This window comes from Chlorocebus sabaeus, chromosome 25, assembly GCF_047675955.1.
Source record: "Chlorocebus sabaeus isolate Y175 chromosome 25, mChlSab1.0.hap1, whole genome shotgun sequence".
Lineage (NCBI taxonomy): Eukaryota > Metazoa > Chordata > Mammalia > Primates > Cercopithecidae > Chlorocebus > Chlorocebus sabaeus.
The window spans coordinates 23143630-23166271 of record NC_132928.1 but is presented as its reverse complement, the minus strand read 5'-3'; the positions used below and the strand labels follow the sequence as shown (position 1 = coordinate 23166271).

General features: G+C 40.1%; 1 protein-coding gene across 7 annotated transcripts in view; it reads left to right on the top strand.

Annotated features, from left to right (window-relative positions):
* SRGAP2 (SLIT-ROBO Rho GTPase activating protein 2) overlaps positions 1-22642 on the top strand; it is a 250304-nt gene that overhangs the window by 125942 nt on the left and 101720 nt on the right. For all 7 annotated transcript variants that reach the window (XM_007988689.3, XM_007988687.3, XM_007988691.3 and 4 more), the window contains exon 4: positions 3613-3775. In XM_007988689.3, coding sequence (XP_007986880.1) covers positions 3613-3775 — 163 coding nt within the window. The remainder of the gene's footprint in view (positions 1-3612; positions 3776-22642) is intronic.

The window sequence follows — 22642 nt, the reverse complement described above, 5'->3', positions numbered from 1 at the left end:
TGTTGATTTTCACTACCCAACCACAGTCTAACATGAACCCAGCCTAGGCCCTTGAGCCTTCTATGGCATGTGATTAAACCTTGCTGCTGTATGTCAAGTTATAGGCTCACCTGTACAGCTTTATTGGAGGAGGTGCACATAGGCTTGAATGAAAAAATAAGCCTATGCAAAGCTACATGTATTCTAATCAATAGCATATTGTTCAGAAGTTCCAAGGCATACAGTGATTCTTTCTTCCAGGGTTTGCATAGAACAATGCTAGCAGCCTGCGAGACATTGTGGTGGTATCTAATGCAGGGAAACTGGGTCCTGGGTCTCTTGCTCATGTCAATAAGGGTTGCTCATATGAATGGATGTGTCACCATTTTTTAAATTGAAATGTGATTTTCTGCTAATTCCAGAGTGTCTCAGAACACAGTTTAAAAGCTCCTGCTCACTGAAACCAATACTAATACTGTAACTATTGCACAAAATGCTGTAAGAATAGAAATAAATACATGTGGTAAAAGTACTTGTAGCACCTTGCAAGTTCTATTTTCTTTTTTTGTTTGTTTGTTTTGAGACGAAGTCTTGCTCTCACCTAGGCTGGAGTGCAGTGGCATGATCTCAGCTCACTGCAACCTCTGCCTCTGGGGTTCAAGTGATTCTCCTGCCTCAGCCTCCCAAGTAGCTGGGATTGCAGGTGTGCACCGTCCTCACCCAGGTAATTTCGTATTTTTAGTAGAGATGGGGTTTTGCCATGTTGGCCAGGCTGGTCTCGAACTCCTGACCTCAAGTGATCCACTGCCTTGGCCTCCCAAAGTGGTGGGATTACAGGTGTGAGCCACACCTTACAAGGTCTTAATAAAACTTATTAGCATTAAGTGATAAGGCATTTCATTTTAAAAGATTTCTACTGCCAGCTATCCTCTTTATTGACCCACCTTTGTTCACTCATCCTTTCTTTTGAGGACACCCTGGGGATATGTGCTCTGCATCCTTTCCCATGGTGTTAGGTTGGTTTTGACCCCTCTGCTTCCTCTTTTGATCTGCAGTCTACCTTTCTGAGCTAGCTGGCCCTTTGTCTGTACCGCCATTAAAGTTCTATTTTACTATAGGTCTTTCTTTGTCTCCCTTGCTATATTGCAGCATTCGTACTTTTATAACCACTAAAGCCCCTAACACCGTGCCTTGTTCATTTAAGATACAAATGTTTGTACATTTGTGGAATTGAATTGTGGCATCATTTGTGTGTATGTAAAGTGCTATAGGGAAAGAACCTGTATAGACCCCCCCATCCATGTTCTCCTTTAAGAAACAGATTTAAACCAATTGTCAATGTAAAGTCTCATGAGATCTGCTCCTTTAAAAAGCATGCTTACTGAGGACATGGGTATCTTGTCGAGAGACACCACTTGATTAAAATGTAGATTAGATTATTTAGAATTTTGTAACTGAAATCTAACTGGAATCATTTTGAAAGTTTTCTTGCAGTGGAAACATCAGATGCCATGGAATGCATGTGTTCAAATATCTTACCATTTTGAATTTAGGATTGTTTCCTGTTCACTTTTTTTTTCCCAGATACTAAACATTTTGAAAGGAGTAAATTAATTATATGTCTGTCTTCCTCTCAGCTAGTATATTTTTGATTTCCATAGAAATCTTTCAGTTTCTCTCAAAAGGTAAGTGTTGTCACAGTGATTGGCTGTCTTAAGAGTTAGTGATTTTGGCTACAGAAGAGTGATGCCTGGGGCAGGGGGTGGGGACCTGGATACAGGTTTAGAATATTTTCAATTTGGACTCTAATATTAATTGGTTTGAAGTAACTTCTTGGTTTGGGTTAGACAGATATTTGATTTGTCTGATGTTTTCTGAAGTCCAAGTAGATGTGGCATGATAATTTGTTAATAGTTTTTACTACAGAATTGGAAAAGTCTAAGTTGAACTTCACCCTTTACAAATCACAAAGTGCCTCGCCTTTAGTGCTGAATGGAGGCAGTACTGACTCAAGAACTAAGCTACTCTCAGCTCACTTTCTTTGTAGTAGCAGTTTGACTGGAGGGAGGAAGAGAGGAAAGAGGGAAAGAAACAGATCGTTATTATTTGCAGTGAATGAGAATACTTGCTTTGCAGTTATAGGCTTGGTTTGAATTCTGGAATTGCCACTTTTTAGCTATATGACCTTGGGCAAAGTGTTTAAAAATTTTTAGTCCACTTTTCCTCATCTGCCAAACGTGGTTAATAAACACCCACCTCATCAGGTAGTTGTGGGGTTTAAGTCAAACAACATGTATAAAGGGCCCAGATACGTGTACAGTATCCCTTGATAAATAGTACTGCAAATTATTCCTACTTTTGTTTTTCTCCTTAAAGAAATCCAACTTCCAAATGTAGAACTTTCTGTTGCTTAAGTTAATGCTTAACTTAAGCAACTTTCTGTTGCTTAAGTTGCTTAAGTTAGTCAATAATTCTTTTGGATCACAATGTTTTCATTAGAAATGAGCATCTGGGGCCAGGCGTGGTGGCTCACACCTGTAATCCCAGCACTTTGGGAGGCCAAGGTGGGTGGATCACTTGAGGTTGGGAGTTCAAGATCAGCCTGGCCAATATGGTGAAAACCCATCTCTACTGAAAATACAAAAATTTGCTGGGCGTGGTGGCAGGCGCCTATAATCCCAGCTACTAGGGAGGCTGAGGCAGGAGAATCTCTTGAACCCGGGAGACAGAGGTTACAGCGAACCAAGATTGTGCCACTGTACTCCAGCCTGGGCGACAGAGTGAGACTTTGTCTCAAAAAACAAAAAAGGAGTACCTTGGTTTAGCACTTTACTGCTCCACTCAAGCTGTAGACATTTTAGGAACACGTATGTTCAGGTATGGTTTGTGTTCTTGATTGTATGGGACATGAGATTATGGCTCAATAAATGAAATCAAAACTTCCTTAGATATGTTCTGTGGAACTCCAGAGTTTTCAGTAATGTTTTAATGGCATACGTCTCCAAAGTTGCCTTTATTAAATCCTACAATGGATAAATTTGTGGGCATTTTGTAGTGCTGTAGTGATTTTTGTCTCTAGACAAAATCTCTAACTTTGGTTTCTACCCTAGAGATAAACCAAATGACTTAGTGGCTAAAGTGATGGACTTCAAAATCACCTTAGACCTGGTCTAGCCAGACAATGCAGAACTGTTGTTCTAGTCCCTGGCACCCTCTTACTTGTTGTGTTAGTCTTACTCACTGTAGACAAGTGACAACCTCTGTGAGCTTCAGTTTTCTAATCAGTAGAAGGGGGATAATGGTAGTTCTTTTCTTACAATGAAATGATAGAGCTTAGATGAGATAATACGTATAACATATTCACCAAGTTCTTAGAACATAGTAGGTGCCTGATAATCCTGTTTCTCCTTCTACATCCCCTCTTCCCCCTCTCTCCTTCTTGTCCTTATTTTCTCCTTTTTTCTCCACTGAGTTTTTAGAAAAGGAGAAAACTACAAAGGTGAGCTTCAGGAAAAATATCTTTATTTCTGGATTGGCTTTGATTGCTGTGATTTTAGGACACGGACTATAGTTGTAGATGTTGCCCTGGCTGCGTATCAACAATGACTTCTTTTCCTTGATGTTTCTCCACAGGAAGGATCAGAATGTTCTCTCTCCAGTCAACTGCTGGAATCTCCTCTTGAACCAGGTGAAACGGGAAAGCAGGGACCACACCACCCTGAGTGACATCTACCTGAATAACATCATTCCTCGATTTGTGCAAGTCAGCGAGGACTCAGGAAGACTCTTTAAAAAGGTACAGAGATATTTCTAGTCACAGAGGTTCTTGGGTGGAGCAATGACATTCTTGAAATTCTATTAGGTATTATGTTGATTACCTGGGTGACAAAATTATCTGTACACCAAACCCCTGTGACATGCAATTTACCCATGTAACAAACTTGCACATATACCTCTTGAACCTAAAATAAAAGTTAGAAAGGAAAAATAAAAGAAATAATATCTTATTGGCCCACTTCATAGGCTTTCTACTAGTCATTCCCTACCACATACTTGTGGAGAAAAAAATATTTGAATTGGCATTCCTTTCTTCCTTTCTGAGCTGAATTAATAGTAGCCTTGGGAAAGGAACCATTTGCAAGGTACAAACCCAGGACTGGTACCATAATTCATAAGCTGCATCTATTAACAAAAACTGTGTTTTGGGAAGTTTCCTTAAAGTGATTTGTGAAGCTTTTGAGCTTAAGTGGCCAACAGTGTCATTTTATGTTTTCCTATTCTAGTTCATTTAGCAAACTCATATATGTTTATGTTTTTAGTTTAGTTTTCTTCCCAGGGTCTCATCTTGGCCAAGGTAAGCTCAAAAGTGTGGTTATTCTTATCGTGATATGTCTTTGTCTTTGGGTCTCTGAATGCTTTCGGAACTCAATTGTTATCATACTTCCTTGGGTATAGGTTGAACAATTTGACTAAGGAAAACTCAAAATAATCGTGATAATCTTAAGGAGCCAATTCACCTTACCTGTCAATGATGGACCTAGCCTCTTGAAAACCCAGGAAGCTCTTTTCTAAGCTGTCTCAGCTTGAGCTCAAAGTGGAATCATTTATTCATGAGGTTTGGTTACAAACAGCGGTGAAGACCCCAACCATTGCATGATATACCATGTCTACTATTGAAGCGTTGACATCCCCGGAAGACTTTTCAGAAGGCAAATAATCTTCCTATAAATTATAGGTAGAAAAAGGTGATAGAGGGCTACTTAGAATTCATCAGCTTCCAGGTGACAAAATCCATTATTAAAATTTGAAAGTGTGAGAGAAAAGACTGGTAAACAGGATTGTAGTCAATACAGTCAAAGCTCTTGATCAGCCTTCCAATTCTCAGTTAGGAAGTTTTCCAGATTTCACTAGATCTGGAATTAATACCCCATTTTTTTCTGTAATTACCAACCTGATCAAATAACTGATTTGGAATCTTCCATCTACCTAATTGCATCCGTGAAGGTGCTTTCCCTGTGTCTTAGAGACAGAATATTGAGGATAAAATCATCTGTCGAAGAAAAGAAGACAGAGAAAGATAACTCCTCCCAGAGCTCACTGGCTATTTTTAGTAGCCCGGCTGTCCTGTGGTTGGGGCCACACCTCATTTCGGGGTGAGGGTACTTCTCACTATCTCCTCCATGGTTTCCAGCATCAGCTTCAGCTTGGTTGTCATTAATTTGAATTATTCTGCAATACTTCATGATGCATGTGTGTGACTAAAATTAAAACTTATTTAGGTGAAATTTTGACAGCTTGTCTCTATGACCTTGACAGCCACTTTTAGACTATCTCAAGAAGGAAAGGGCTTGACTGATAGTTTCCTCCTCCATTTTCTTTGTTCATCTGAGAAAACAACTTTTATAAGATCTGTTCACCTAGCTAGACTTCACCCAGTCTCTCAGCTCCCTTTTCTCCCAACCTTAGAAGGTCAGAGAAAAACCAAGCTGAGAGAATTTAATAGCCTCTCCAGATCTCAGAGATGCTTATACTGAAGGCAGCCAGATATCAAAGCCACGAGTGTTCCTGACTCTTCAAGTGCCCCATGTATATTTTACCAAAGCACTAGGTACATGGCACGTATACAAGGTGTGGGGCGTATGACCTCCATGAAAAAAATTTGTCTGCGAATGATATTCTTAGCCATGCGCTCAGGGTTGACTTCCTTAAGCTGTGTATTACTATGCTAGAGTGCGAGGAAGAACTTATTTCTCATAGGACTGTTTATGTATTACATTTCACTGAAGAAAAGGATGCCTGTCATAATTTAATAGCTATATGCATTTTCACAAACTGAATTCACACCTGTGTAACCAGCACCCAGATCAAGAAACAGAACATTTCTGTACCCTAGAAGCCCCCTCATACTCCCTTCGAGGCATCTCCCCACCCTAAATCCCCAAAGATAACAACTGTCTTGACTTTTAACAGCAGAGATTAGCTTTGCTTGGTTTCATACTTTATATAAGTAGAATTGCACAGTATGTACTCTTTTTTGTCTAGTTTCTGTCAATATTATGTTTGTGAGATTTATTCATACTGTTGTGTATAGTTACAGATCATAGGAATTTCTCTTGATCTTTGTATCAATTAAATTGTAGTTGATTAGACTATGGATCAATTAAATTGTAGTTGATTAGAGACATTCCAATGATTACTATCCCACAGCATTAATAATTTCTTTTCTCCTTCCCTTGGGGGGGTTCCCATGTAGGCAGAAAACTCTTAAGTTAGGAGCCGGTTGGCAGATCATAAAAATAGATTCAGCCAAGTACCGTGGCTCATGCCTATAATCCCAACAACTCAGGAGGTCAAGGTGGGAAAAATGCTTGAGGCCAGAAGTTCAAAAACAACCTGGGCAACATAACAAGACCTTGTCTCTAAAAAAATTTAAACAGTTAGCTGGGCATAGTGGCCTGTGCCTGTAGCCACAGCTACTTGGGATGCTGAGGCGGGAGTATTGCATGAGCCCAGGTGTTTGAGGATGCAGTCAACCGTTATCATGCCATTGCACTCCAGCCTGGGCAACAGAGTGAGACCCTGATAGTTTGAGGATGCAGTGAGTTGTAATCATGCCACTGCACCCCAGCCTGGGCAACAGAGAGAGACCCTGACTCTTAAAAAAAAAAAAAATTGATTCATTCTATTTTGGCTGGGTAAAGAGCCTTTCTGCTTTCTAGTAATGGGCAAAGAAACATTCTTCATACCCCACCCCAGATTTTTAACCTCTTTTGTTTAGAGTGTTGTTGCGCATGAAGAATTAGAATCCTACTGGTTAAGATGGTATCAGATAAGAGTCCTAAGGAATATCCTCAGCCATTCTATAGTTACATGAATCTTCCCCGGGATTTGCTTTGTGCTATCAGAGGAGACGCCTTTTCCAAGTGACCGTTTCTCTTGGGCCTAGCTCTGCTATTAACTCTGAGACCTTGGACAATGACTTCTTTTTGTGCCTCAGTTCCCTAAACTTTAAAAAAAGAGTGTGGTCTATATGATCTCCATGGTGCCTTCCAAATCCAGGATACCACCGTTCTGTGACGATAAGGGGATTTTACACTGGGGGCTTCCTTCCAGTTGTTAGGTTACCTTTGTTAAATTGTGATAGGTAAATTGTAATCCCACAGATAAGGACAAACAAAAGTGGATATGGGTGTGGAGAGGGCTAGCTTAAGCAAATGAAGACCAAATTTCTTGAAAAATGAAGCATTACTTCAGGTGCTGATATCTACAATGTCAGCAACCAAGAAATACCAAATGGGGATCCAAATATATAAAATAGATATGTTTTACCGGTAAATTTGGTTCCAGTGGCAAAAGGAGCCATTTCTCTGGGGACTTAGGCTTAGAAAAGATACCTTAATTTCTGGTATGGCTGTACACACCTGTGCTTTATGTGAATTTGAGTCTATTTGTCACTAGCCAAAGTCAACATTTTTAAAAATCTTGTTTTAATGTATAAAACTTAAGGATTCACTGAAAACATTATGATAATAGAAGTCATTATATTTTGAACCTGTATGTGCCAGGTATTGTGTTAAGCACTTTATATGTATTATCTCCTTTAATCCTTACCCTAATTTTATAAGGTAGTTACTATTGTTATCATCGATGTTTTGTGAAGGAAGAAACTATGGCTTAAAGAGATTAAGCAGGCCAGGCACAGTGGCTCAAACCTGTAATCCCAGCCCTTTGGAAGTTCGAGGTGGGAGGATCGCTTGAAGCAAAGAGTTCAAGACCAGCCTGGGCAACATAGCAAGACTGTCTCTACCCACCTGCCCCCTCCCCCCTCCCCCCCAAAAAATTAGCTAGGCATGATGGTACACACCTGTAAGCCTAGCTAGCTAGGAGGCTGAGGCAGGAAGGATCACTTGACCCCAGAGGTTTGAGGCTGCAGTGATCTATAATCATGCCACTGTACTCTAGCCTGAGTAACAGAGCGAGACCCTATCTCTTTAAAAAAAAACAAAAAACCAAAAAACCAGAGGGCTGGGCGCGGTGGCTCCACGCCTGTAATCCTAGCGCTTTGGGAGGCCAAGGTGGTCAGTTCACCTGAGGTCAGGAGTTCAAGACCAGCTTGGCCAACATGGTGAAACCTCGTCTCTACAAAAATACAAAAATTAGCTGGGCAAGATGGCCAGTGCCTGTAATCCCAGCTACTCGAGAGGCTGAGGCAGGAGAATCACTTGAACCTGGGAAGCAGAGGTTGCAATGAGCAGAGATCATGCCATTACACTTCAGCCTAGGCAACACAGCGAGACTTCGTCTCAAAAAAAAAAAAAAAAAAAAAAAAAAAGAAGAGAGAGAGATTAAGAAAAATGAAATGAAGCTAGTGTTTAACTCCAGTCACCTGGCTCTAGAATCCAACATTTTCATCTACATACTGTATTAGGATTCTCTAAGTATGTTGTGCAGAGAAGAGAAAATCCTAGATTTTCTCTTTTTCATTGAATTCAGATATTTCACTTATAGAATTAACCTAATTTTTTCTTTTGCACATAAACCTTCAAAGGGTATAGAGATGTTGAACATCAACATTGGATTGTTTTTCCTACCTGGGGTTGGGGCAGGCAGCTGGAAGTTGGGAATGAAATAGGGCAGCATGTTTATACTCCCCAGGGGCAAAATATCTCTGCCCCCTGTAAGAGGGAAACAAGGACTCATTAAATGTGAGAGCTGGCCCAAAATCTGACTCACAGCTAATTTAGCTAATTTAGGGATGTCAGGGTGGCTGCACAATTGGCCCCTCTATGGTATTGAACCCCCTTAAGGGATGCTCCTTGCTAGCCCTCTGGTTTGTGGTAAGGTCTGCTGGGACATATTTTACATTTTGCATGAAGCCATGTTGGAGATTCTTTTAGCTAAATATAACATCTGGAGAAAGTAGCCTCCTGTCCACAGCTTAAAAACAGACTGACTTTGTCTAGGACTCCAGGGAAAATTGAGCCCGTTTGGTGCTCCTGACATCTCCTTTCATGTAATGAAAGCTCAGTCTGTCTAACCTCTGTTGGAACCAAGGTTTGGGCAAATATTATTGCTGCCACCTTCATTTGTTTAATGCGGTGGCTTCAAAAACCATGCCCAAAAACTGCCAAGTTTGGCTCCCATCTGCCTGTGGTCTCCGTGAGGGGCATGTTCTAATAAGCCCACCAAGAACAGAAATAATTTTTCCCACTTGCTCAGTTTAAACTGAAATAAACTTGAGTGTGCTTTTTCCTACAGCAGAGAGGATAATCCTGTTTTCTCTTTTTACTTAGCTGGAACACACTAAAAGTACCTCTGACTTTGCTTTCTCAAATCACTGTTTCTAGCCCTTCACAGCTGCTCACACTTAAGCTTGGAAGCTGGTCAGTTCAGACAGTGCTAAGACTCAGTTGCATCCTTGTTTTTACAGCACTGCAGTGAACTGTACTCCTGTTTTACTGTTAGGACTCTTAAGTTTCTATGGCAAAAACTTAGGTTAAATTGAAAAAGCCAAGTCAGATTCCCTGTAGACCAGTAGCTTTCAACTTTGCCTGAGCATGAAAGTTACTTGGGGAGTTTTAAAAAAATCTTTGTGACCTTGAATAAACAAAGGTTTCTTAGGATATAAAAAGCATGAACTATAAAATTTTATAAAGGATAAATCAGACTTCCTCAAGTCTTGGACTTTTGTTCTTGGAAAGACTTTATTTACAAAATGAAAGACAAGACGCAGACTATGAGCAAATACTTGTAATGTATATCTGACAAGGACTTATATCAGAATATAGAATAAAGAACTCTGAGAACTCAGTAATAAGACAAACTGCCCAAATTTTTTAAAATGGGAAAAGGTTTTAATGAACATTTCACTAATAAAAATATATAAATGGCTAATCAGCACATGAAAATATGCTGAATATCATCAGTCATGATGGAAATGCAAGTTAAAACTGTAAGAAGATATACCATACGTTCACTAGGATGGTTAAAATTAAAACATCTGGCAATACCAAGTGTTAAGGAAGTTGGCCAGAACCCTCATATGTTGCTGGTGAGAGTGTGAAAATGGTACAACCACTTTGGAAAATAGTGGCAGTTTCTTATGACATTAAATATGTAGTTGTCATACGACCCAGTAATTCCAGGTATTTATAGGCATCTACCCAAGAGAAATAAAAGCATATGTGTAAACAGAGACTTGCACCTGAATATTGATAAAGTTTTGGGATAGGCTGAGTAATGCCCCCCTCAAAAAAAAAAAAAAAAAAAAGAGGTGCATATTCTAACCTCTGGAACCTGTGAATGCTACCGTATGCATGTAATACTTTGCAGATATGACTAATTTGAGGATCTTGTGATGGGGATATTATGCTTGATTACCCAGGTGGGCCCTAAATGCAATCACAAGTATCCTCATAAGAAGGAGATTACAGCTAAAAGAGAGGAAGGTCATGTGATAGAAGCAGAGGGAAGCAGAGTCATAGAGAGAGGATGCTATGCCACTAACTTTGAATATGGAGGAAATGGCCATGAGCCAATGAATACAGCTCTAGATGCTGGAAAAGACAAGGAAACGGATTCTTCCTGAGAGCCTCCGGAGCAGAAGCAGCCCTGCTGACACACTGGTTTCAGCCCAGTGAAATTGGTTTTGGAGTTCTGACCTCCAGAACTCTAAGAGAACAAATGTATGTTGTTTTAAGCCACCATGTTTGCAGTAATTTGTTACAGCTGCCTTAGGTACTTTATTCATAATAGCCCAAACTGGAGACAATCCAAATGTCCATCAGCAGATGAATGGAAAAACATATTGTAGTGTATCCATATATTAATACTACTCAGCAGTAAGAAGGGAAATGCTGATACAATGTAAATGAGGTCAAAAAACATTATGTTGATAAAAAGAAGCCAAGCACAATGAGTACATTCTGTATGTTTCCATTTCTATAAAATTTTAGAAAAGACAAATCTGATCTATAGTGATAGAGAATAGATCATTGATTGATTGCCTTGGGGGCAGGATGGGGATGAAGGATTGACTGCAAAGGGACACGAGGGAATTTGTAGGGTTTTTATAGCCTACATTATATAACATTTTAAATGATGCTTTATAACATTTTTATAATGTTACATAATCTTGATCATGGTGGTACATTAGACAGAATTTATCATATTATACACTTAAAATGTGTACATTTTATTATGTAAATTATGCCTCAATAAAGTTGATCTAATTTAAAAAACACCCATGCCAAGACCCTACCCCAGCACAGTTGAGTCCAGAGTCTGTGGAATAGGGCCTGGGTGATTGTTGCCTACAGCCAGGACTGAGAATCCCTGCTGCAGTGTTTTCCATCTTGGGGAAACTGCAGAGCACAGAGAATATCTGATGCCCTAAGATCCTGTCTATCTGTATGTGAGCCATGTTTGCCTCTGCAACAGACAGTGTTAAAGCATCTAGGCTAGTTTCTCTAGGCAACCCATTGTGGTTTCCTACTTTATTCTTGGAGGGTGATGAAGGGTGAAGTTAGCTTCAGATAAATAAATCTGGTGACAAAGGGTGAATCTGGCTGCCTTCACACTGCAGGAAGTGGGGAATGCATGAAGAGTGCTGAGGAAGGAATGTAAGAGGCTCAGTTAATACTTTTCCCCAGGGCCCTGGAGATGTTAAACATGTCCTTTTGCCATTAGTGAATCAGTCACAAGAGAATTGCCACAACAGTCAGATTTCTTTTGGCACTGAGGAAATGAATCTGGTAGTTAAAAAGGATAAAGGAGATTTAAAACTAAAAGCAGTACATGTTACCTATCTGTTTGGTATCCCTTTGAACTGGGATAGGATTTCCTATGGTGTGTTTTGAGTCCAGCTGTTTGGCATGTGTGAGGAGAGTGAATAATGATACTGTGAGAAGGCATGTTGGGTGGTGTGATGGTCATAAATAAGAAGAGAAGAAGTGACCCACAATGCTGTTATAGTTGAATGTCCCTGGTAGGTGCTGTTGATTGAATGAATGGAGAAAAAGAATGGTTTTCCAAAGGTTGTGTCCCTGTGCTCTGCCCCATTAAGAAAGGGTTTAACTCTTTGGGAGAAGGAGTAGATGAGTGATTTAACCCTCCCTCCCTTCCCCGTCCACCATATCCCTCCTGCTCCTCTGAACTCAGTATCTGTTATTGGACTGAATTTCCTCCACATTATAGCATGGTCACTAACAGTGTTTGCACAGTGCTTTACAGATAGCTGTTCCAGTTGCCCAATTTATCTTGTTGGTAGCAAAAATCTGTTCTAATTAATTGAGCTTTATTCTCTTATATCTGATGAAAAGATCCTCTTTGGAGAAAAGAATAGGATGTGAAATTGAGCTTATTTGAGTAGGGAATGGAAAGCTGCCAGCTACTTCAAAGGTATCTCTGCTGATAAGGGGCATCAGGTATGCTGCCAAAGCCAACACCAAGGGGAGCTTTGCAGCTAGTGCTGTTGGGGGTGTTTTAGCTTTGGTTTCTGTGACACTGGGTCAGCAGCATCTCTGTGCTCTCCCTTGAGGCTGCTCTCTGGGTGGTCCAGGCTTTTATTTGGACTTAGGAAGGTGCAACTCAAAGGGATTGTGTGCATCAAAGATGTCTGTAGTCTTTTGCTTAGGTTAGTTTGTGTGTTTGCCTTTTTGGTGTTTTAGTTCTTAGGTATCTGGCTTTTCTAAAAGAGCTCAAGGTGCTATATTTAGAACTTTCAAAGGTATAATAGTACTTCAATTTGTATAAATCAAAGGATTATTAAGGGAATCTAAAGAAGAGGAATGGAATATGGGAAATGGAATATGGGAAAGAGAGGTGCAGTAGACAAAAAATAAAAGTGTCCATATGCAACCTTGTATTGGAATACTACCCTAAATTAGGAGATTTAAATTACTCAATGAGTATTTTAGTGAATACCGTATACACAGCATTATGCTGCTAGGTGCTTAAAATAGCTTGAAAATCAAATTGAGGGTAAGATTTGCCTCCCAAGGAAGCTTTGGGTCTTTGGTTTATTTAGGTCTTTCAAAACTTTCTGTGGGATGATGATGACAAAATAATAATAGTAACCTTTTGTAAAATTCACACTGTGAATACCTCCCACTGTAGTAGGCCCTAGATGTGTATTTTCTCTGAACCTTTCATCTATTTTTGCAAAGTTTTTTTCCTAAACTATTTATGAAAGTTAAAATACTTAGAGAAAATACACATATTATAAAGTGTACAGCTCAATGAATTTTTACAAACCAAACACAACTATGTAATCAGCACCCAGATGAAGAATGTTACTAGTATCCCCTGAACCCTCCTTCTCTCCACTTCAAGTCATTACTCTCTGAAGGGTAACCATTATCATGACTTCTAACACAATATAAGTATTTGCCCATTTTTAAAAATTTGTTTATGTAAATGGAATCAGATAATTTTTTTCAACAATTTAAATATGTAATTCTTTTGTCTTCTGGCATCCATTATTTCTGATGAGAAATCAGCTGTGGTTCTTAGGTTCTTATTATTGCTTACTTGTGTGTAATATATCATCTTTTTGTTTGTTTGTTTTAAAGAGGTGGAGTCTGTGTTCCCCAGCCTAGAGTCCTGTGGCATGATTACAGCTCACTATAGACTCAAACTTCTGTGCTCAGGCAATCCCAGTCCTTCCATCTTGGCCTCCCAAAGTGGTGGGATTACAGGCTTGAGCCGCCGTGCCCAGCCCTTCTTTATTTGACTGCTTCCAATATTTATTCATTATATTTGGTTTTTAGTACTTTGACTACCATAAGAGTGTAAGCGTGGTTTTCATTGTATTCATTTGGCTTGGATAAATATAATATTCAGACAATCCCTGATCTGTCAAATATCTAATTTGTAGAAATTATAGGAAAAATATCAGATTTTTGCTCAACTTGAGAAAAAATTTTGGCAAATATTTTTTTCTGTCCCCTCTCCTTCCTGCTTTGCTTTGATATCAATTGCATGTATGTTAGACTGCTTGATTCAGTCCCACAGCTTGTTGATGTTCTGTCCATTTTTTTTCAAATTTTTGTTTTCTGTATGCCTTAGTTTAGATGATTTCTAAAGTTTGCCAATTTGGCTGAGCGTGGTGGCTCACACCTGTAATCCCAGCACTTTGGGAGGCCAAGGCGGGTGGATCACTTGAGGTCAGGAGTTCGAGACCAGCCTGGCCAACATGGTGAAACCCCTTCCCTACTGAAAATACAAAAATTAGCTGGGCATGATGGTACGTGCCTGTAATCCCAGCTACTCAGGAGGCTGAGGCAGGAGAATCACTTGAACCCGGAAGGTGGAGTTTGCAGTAAGCTGAGATTGGGCCACTGCACTCCAGCCTGGATGACAGAGCGAGACTCCATCTCAAAACAAACAAACAAAATACCAGTTCTTTCTTTTGTTCATCTAAGATGCTATAAATGCCATCCAATGCATTTTTTTATTTCAGGGGTGTGTGTGTGTGTGTGTGTGTGTGTGTGTGTATATATATATTTTTTTTTTCTTTTCTTTTCTTGGAGATGAAGACTCACTTTGTCACCCAGGTTGGAGTGCAGTGGTGTGATCATAGCTCATTGTACTCTCAAACCCTTGGGCTCAAGCGATCCTCCCACCTCAGCTTCTCATGTGTCTGAGACTACAGGTGTGTAGCATCATGCTTGGCTAATTTTTTTAGAGATGGGGTCTCGCCGTGGTGCCCATGCTAGACTTGAACTCCGGGGCTCAAGTGATCCTTCCCCTTCAGCCTCCCAATTATTGTATGGATATTTTTAAAACATAGTTGGTACTTACTTAAAACTTCTTGTCTGCTATTTTTAACATTGACATTATCTCTAGGTCTGTTTATTGATTTTTCCTTTTGACCATGAATCACATTTTTTTACATGCCTATTAATCATTTATTGCATATTGGACATCGTAGATAATATATCATAGAAACTCTAGGTGTACTTATCTTCCTCTAAAGAGTATGAAGTTTTATTCTAGGAGGCTATTAAATTACTGGTTGATCACCTTGAACTTGTGGGGGCTTGGCTTTACACTTTGTTACGGTGGGTATATTTTGGTTTTCCCTTCATCTTAGAATATACTATATACTTAAGGCATGGCCTTTCTGGGGTTTCCATGGGAAGCCCAAGATGTTTATCAAGCCTGTCTAACTTGGCAAGCTTTGAGTGCCAAATTCTATCTTCCCTACAATGGACAGCACCTAAGACGACCAACTATCCTGTTTGCCTTGGGCTGAGGGGGTTCCTAGGACATGACACTTTTAGTTTTATCTGGTAAAACTGTTGATGGCATTTGGGTAGTTTTCAGTTTGAGGCTATTATGCGTGTTATAAATAATGCTGCTATGAACATTATATTGGGAAGTTATTCTTTCCAATGTATGGTTGAACCTGGTCACAAGCCAGGCTTTAAGAATAGTGAATTCAAAACCTTTTCTCTCTCTTTGTCTTTCTTTCTCTTTCTCACCCTCCTCTGTCTGCCTCTCTCCCTCCCCCTCTTCTTTCTCCCGTTCCGTCTTCCCTTTCCTCTCCTCTCTCTTTCCTTTTCATCTTTCCTTCTCTGTCTCCTTGTTTCCTCCCTCCCTTCCTTTTTTCTATTCTTTTGAATAATCTTTTTTTTTTTTTTTTTTTTTGAGACGGAGTCTTGCTCTGTGCCCCAGGCTGGAGTGCAGTGGCCGGATCTCGGCTCACTGCAAGCTCCGCCTCCCGGGTTTACGCCATTCTCCTGCCTCAGCCTCCCGAGTAGCTGGGACTACAGGCGCCTGCCACCACGCCCGGCTAATTTTCTTGTATTTTTAGTAGAGACGGGGTTTCACTGTGTTAGCCAGGATGGTCTCGATCTCCTGACCTCGTGATCCGCCCGTCTCGGCCTCCCAAAGTGCTGGGATTACAGGCTTGAGCCACCGCGCCCGGCCTTCTTTTGAATAATCTTTTAAATTTTATAGTAGATGTATGTTACAGAAAATTTAAAAATACAGAAAGTAAAAATATGATTTTAAAAACAGATTTATTGTACATACTATTTTGTAATCTACTGCTTTAGTCAAGACCTTCTTCTTTATATTTCAACAAACTTTTGTCTCATCTCATACCCAGCCCATGTAAAGATTTCATTGATTACCCTAAAAATCTCTTTGACAACTAGTTTGTTGAAGCCAGTATCTAATACACACTAGTTTTATGTCCCTTAAGTGTACTTTAATCTAGTATTGTTTTCTTTCCATGAAACTGATTTGTTGGCGAGACCAAGCCAGATGTCCTGCAAAATCTCCCATCTTCTAGATTTGTCCGGTTGTTTACTTGTGTTGTTAAGCTTCTGCCTGTATCCCATATTTCCTATAAATTGGAAGTTGGTTCTAAAGGTCCAAGTGGATTCAAGTGACTTAAAATTCATAATAAGTAATGTTAGTACTTCATGTAGCATCAGAGCAGGAAGTACATAACATCTAGTTAGTCCACTGATAGTGATGCTAATATTGGCACCCTCTAGAATAGGGTGGTGATAGTCTGACCCTTCCATTTTCTAGTTACATTTTTTTTTTATCACATAATAGAAACCTGATTGTAAGGTGTTATTCATGGTGTCAGCCTACAAATATTGGGTGCCAGTTCAGTCATTCATCTGATAATTTTAATATCAGTTGATAATTTTAGACAAGTTACTTTTTGTCATCTCTATACCTCCCTTACTTGACTGTAAAATGCCTCTCTGAGGCTGGGCACAGTGGTTTATGCCTGTAATCCCAGCACTTTGGGAGGCGGAGGCAGGTAGATCACCTGAGGTCAGGAGTTTGAGACCAGCCTGACCACCATGGTGAAACCCCGTCTCTACTAAAAATACAGAAATTAGCCGGGCGTCGTGGTGTATTCCTGTAATCTCAGCTACTTAGGAGGCTGAGGCAAGAGAATCGCTTGAGCCTGGGAGGTGGAGGTTGCAGTGAGCCAAGATTGTGCTGCTGCACTCCAGCCTGGGTGACAGAGTGAAACTCCAACTCAAAAAAAAAAAAAAAAACAAACAGATGCCTCTTTGAGAAAAGGAGAGGATTGTTAGTATAGCTCATAAGTCACCATGCAAATAGTAGTTTGTAAAAACGTATTAGTCTTGGGAGAAACCATGCACACGAATAGCGTGCAAGCTGACTAGGTATCAATTTGTTATAATTAAGAATCACAGCAATAATTTTTTTTAAAAAAGCATAATTCTAAATGAGTACTAACCATGCCTAGGGACATGTTAGGTGTTTTACATGTATTAACCTATTTAATCTCATCACAACAACACTTTGAGATGAGTACTGGTTTTATCATCCACATTTGTAGATAAGAGCATGGGCAGGGGGTTTAAGCAATTTACTCAAGATTATACAGCTGGTTGATGGGAGAAATGGGATTCAAGCCTAGGCAGTTGGCTTCCCCTGATCTCTTCACATCATCATGCTCTGCTGCCTTGCGTGTAGGAAGGTGGCAGTCATATTGGTAAGCTAAAGAACCAGTGTTTGTGCAAGGAATTAATGGCTTATGCATTCTGCAGTCATACGTTGCTGTGCTTCTGTCAGGTCAGAATTTCCATTGTGCTATTCTGATTCTGCCTCTTGCCCAGCTTGTCCAGAGAGGGTAGGCACCTTTGATTTTAGTCTCCCTTGTTGCAGGACAGGCTTCTGTTGATTCTCCTATTTATCTTTGTCAAGACTTTTTCTTTGAATTCTTCCCTGCTTGTCTGAGCATGATTTTTATTTGAAGTGAGGACAAAATTTAAATTTTCCTTCTTTTGACACAGCATCTTCAGTTTTTTTCATCTTCTTTCCTTGTAATACTGGACTTTCTCTGGTCTCTTAGTTTTTCTACTGGATCCTACCTTTCTTTGATTTTAAGCCCAGCCCTTGCGGTTTTTTGTTTTGCTTTTCTTTTTTTCCTTTTTCTCTGTTCTCTACAAATCATTTGGGTCTACATCCAGCTTTTCCCAGCATTTACTCAACATGAAACTTCCAGTTATAGATTAATTTGAATTCTTTGCACTAATTATTTAAAAGACCATAGGAACCTAGGAACCTCCCTTTTCATGGTCTCAAGAGCTCCCAGAATCATCCTCTTGGTAAGCTAAGCAGTTATTAGTAAGACCCAGGGACAGGACTGAGAAGTAACATCTTCCATTTTTATTTTAGTTTTCCTTTAATTTGGAAGCAAGCAAACAAAAAACCCTTCAGCTTAGATTTTTCTCAATTGTTAAAGTGATACTGAGCTTCAGTTAAGGCTATGAAAGAAAAGAAAAAAATTTTAAAAAGTAGTAACATGTTTTTTCAAGATATTGTGGGAACAACATAATAAAAAGAAAATAATAATTACTTGGAATCATGATTAACATTTTGATGTATTTCCTTCCAATCTTTTTTGTACCATTTTTTTTAAAAATGAGAGTTACTTTGTGTATTAAGCTTAGTGTAATTTTTTTCATTTAACATTTGGAGTAAGCATTTTTATCATGTCATCGCATCTTCTTTTAAATGTTGCTTATATGGCCGGGCGCGGTGGCTCAAGCCTGTAATCCCAGCACTTTGGGAGGCCGAGATGGGCGGATCACGATGTCAGGAGATGGAGACCATTCTGGCTAACACGGTGAAACCCCGCCTCTACTAAAAAATACAAAATAACTAGCCGGGCGAGGTGGCAGGCGCCTGTAGTCCCAGCTACTCCGGAGGCTGAGGCAGGAGAATGGCGTAAACCCGGGAGGCGGAGCTTGCAGTGAGCCGAGATCCGGCCACTGCACTCCAGCCTGGGCGACAGAGCGAGACTCAGTCTCAAAAAAAAAAAAAAAATGTTGCTTACTTGATCGTAAAGCAGTCTGTATTCTGGCTGTCCCATAGCTTTTTCATATATTCCTTATGATTCTTTGGCTGTGTTGTCTTTTTTGTTTGTTTGTTTGAGACGGAGTCTCACTTTCTCAGGCTGGAGTGCAGTGGCACGATCTTGGCTCACTGCAACCTCCGCCCCCCAAGTTCAAGTGATTCTTGTGCCTCAGCCTCCCAAGTAGCTGGGATTACAGTCATAGGCTACCACGTCCAGCTAAGTTTTTTGTGTATTTTTAGTAGAGATGGGGTTTCATCGTGTTGTCCAGACTGGTCTTTGACTCCTGAACGCAAGTGATCTGCCTGCCTCGGCCTCCCAAGTGCTGGGATTTCAGGCATGAACCACCACGACCAGCTGGCTGTTATCTTGACTCTCCCCTGGACTATGTTCTTGTACATCTAGAAGCAATTAAAAATCTCATTGTTGTCTTTTTGGAAATCACTTGTTTTTAGGATGACTAGGTAGCCAGTGCTTTCATTTGGAAATACCCTACTTCCATTTAATATAAGGCAAGGAGAGAGGGTTTTTCCCTCTTCTGCTTTCCCTTTTTCTTCCTCTTCTGTCTTGCTCATTGTCTTTGAGCTTAGCTGAGAATCTGGGCCTCAGCGCTGTGCCTGAGCCTGGGCCCTGGCTGGCTCAGTGGAGTTCTTTCACCATACTGAGTTTCAGTTTCCTCATCTTTACACTAATGAAATTACTCATACCCTCACTGTTCCTTCTCAGAATACTATAGGCATCAGTAAAACCTGGGAACAAAGTGCTCTGCAAAGTTATGTTATGGTCAGATGGTGTCTGGTTGTGTTCATGTAGAAGAGCGTGTGTCTTGTGCCTTCTCCCAGCTAGGGTGGTCTTTGCAATCTCTAAGCTAATCTTTTTTAGCAGTGTGTTATCATATAGGATGGAAAGGAAATACAGAAAACAAACTGGGCGATCCAGTCTCCAGCTTTAATCATCTCTTCTCCAAAGCCAAGATAATCCAAGCCTTCTGCCCACATAAGCACTGCATCCCTTCCTGCCTTGCCTCTTCCCATGACCTTGTTTTCCTTTTGATGTTCATTTTGAGGGTGGAGAGTAGAAAAAGCATTATCTTTTTGCTGCTCTCAGAGTCAGTGGTCTTTCTGGACCTTTGAGTTCTCAGGGAAGGAAAACCACATAGTCTACCTGACCTTTCAGGGACTAAAGAAAAAAAAAAAGTATTGCTTCACTCAAATTCAGGAGCACAAGTAACCACTACCAACCCATTCAGTTCAATTTAATAATATTATTTGATTGTCTGTAATTGCTCAGTATTCAAGTTGGCAGTATAAAAGGCCTGCAGAGCAAGCTTAAAACATGGTTCAAGGTCTCAGATTTCTTACATCTCAGCTGGAAAGACAGGCCATAGACTCCCAAAGCAGGTTACAATTTAGACAGCAATGTAATGAGTGGTACAGACAATTTGTTGTCTATAGGATCTTGGAAAAAGAACAGATTCATGAAAAGTGAGTCAGGAGAGTTTCATAGAGGGGAAAGAATTGGGCCGATGTTTTTTTAATTACCTGCTGCCAGGATTCTCAATTAGCCATCCGTTTCTTATCTTACAGAAATATCTTTTGAAGATTACCATATTATCTGATTCCAAGTTCCTTTCCTGTCTCTTTGTCTCCATTAGAGATGTCACTCATGAGGACAGTCCAACAACAGAGACCTCCTTTTGACCAGCAATGGGAGAAATATGTGGAAATAGCCTGAAGCCTGAGTGTAGAAGGCTTTGAATGCCAGTCTAAGGAGTTCAAATTACAGGTCAAAGAGAGCCATTGACAATTTTAGGCAGGGCAATGAAATCTTGAAAATCATCATTTCCAGTGGCATTGGTAGCAGTACTCAGTGTGGTTTAGCTCGGAAGAAACTATATAGGAGCCTGCTACAATAATTCAGAGGGGTAATAGAAACTAGTTCTTGGATAAACTAAAAGAATTAGATTTACCAGAAGACAGAGGAAAGACATTATAGACGGGACTGAGTGGCCTGACATGAGGTGGCCTGACATGAGGTGGCCTGACATGAGGTGGGAGGAGGTCATTCAACTTAGTCATTCAGCAGTTCGCTTAGTCATTCAACAGATATTTACAGTGTGCCTCCCATGTTCCAGGCACTGTGCTAGGCACTGGAATACAGCAGATAACAAAAGGTTCTTGCCTTCATGGAGCTTATATTCTAATAGTTGAAACAGATAATACATAAAAAAGTGAATATATAATATATCAGATGATGATAAAATAGAACAGGGTAAAGAGGATGGGGTACAAGGCATATTGCTCTTTTATATAGGGTGATCAGAGATGGCTTCACTGATAAACTGGCATTGGAACTGATTCTTGGAGGAAATGAGGGATTTTGCTGTTTAGCTCTTTGAGGAAGGTATTTCAGGCAGAGATAATAGTGCACGAGTAAGGCCATGAGATGGGAATGTGCTTATCTGGTTAGAGAAACAGTAAGGAGACCTTGTACAGAGTAGGCAAGAGGAAGAGTGGTGGGAGATGTGGTCGGGACAGGGAGCAGGTCTCATCAGGAAGGGCCTTAGAGACTACTGGAGGACTGGAGAGGCATGATACAGTCTGACTTCTGTTTAAATAGGATTATTCTGGCTTCTCTGTGAAGAGAGGGCTTTAGGAGGAGTAGGGTGGAAGCAGCAAGGGAAGACAAATTAAGGGAGCTTCTATAAATAATTAGGACAGGAGATGATAGTGGATTGAAACAGGTGGAGCTGTGGAGATGGTGAAAAGTGGTCAGATTCTGGGATATATTTTGAAGATGGAGCCAGTAGGATTTGCTGCTTGACTGATAATGGTGTATGAAAAAAATAGCAGTTGAAGATGACCTTAAGCATTCTGGCCTGAACGTTTCGAAATTGAAATTGCCATTTATTGAGGGAAGTGTATGGAAGAGCCACTGATTCTAGTCAAGCCCTGTAATTCATGAAGAAGCTGAGAGCCAATGAGAAGTAACTTGCCTTAGTTTACCCAGTTAGGTAGTAGTTGAGATGTGACTGAAACTACCAGGTCTTCTAAATTCTACTCACTGTTTCTGTCCAGTGCATACCATATTTTCTGACTTCAGCTTTAGACATGGTAAAGGGAAGGTTTAGTGAGGGCAAGAGCTAGAAGAAGACTTGAAAATTAACCACATAAAACTGACAATTGAGGCGATGAAAGAGTATTCAGAGTAAAGGGTAATTGAGGCCTAGAAAGGAGACTCTGAAAAGCTAGCAAAGAAGAGAGAATAGCAAATTAAAATGGGCAAAAGGAAAATGAGAGTAATAAGGCTCAAAGGACTTGAGAGAAGAAGACTCAATGATGAGTTCTATGAAGGGGTCAGGAAGAATGGGAACTGAACAAATGTTATTAGATTTGGATTTTAGAATCTTGGGAAACGGTGGTGCCTACAATGTAACCTCCTCTAAACTTTTAAGCACTTTTCTTGCCGTTTCAGCTAATAATGAGAAGAAATATAACAGTGTAAGCCTGAGACAGAGAATTAAAAACAAATTTACTTCCAACTCCTGCATTACCTTCTTGTGAATCCTACACAGGAATTCGACCTTCCCAGACTCCCATCTGCCCATCTGTAAACTGAACAAGAAGCATGCTTCTTGCCCCTTTGCCTCCTGAAGATCCTGTGAGGATAACAATGACAAAGGATAGGAAACTGCTTTGGAAGAGAAATTTTACATAAATCAAGATATCCTTTTCTAGTTGACTTTAAATTTTTAATTTAAGAAAAATTCTTGAAAGAGTCACAAAAAACTTTACATTAGCGATA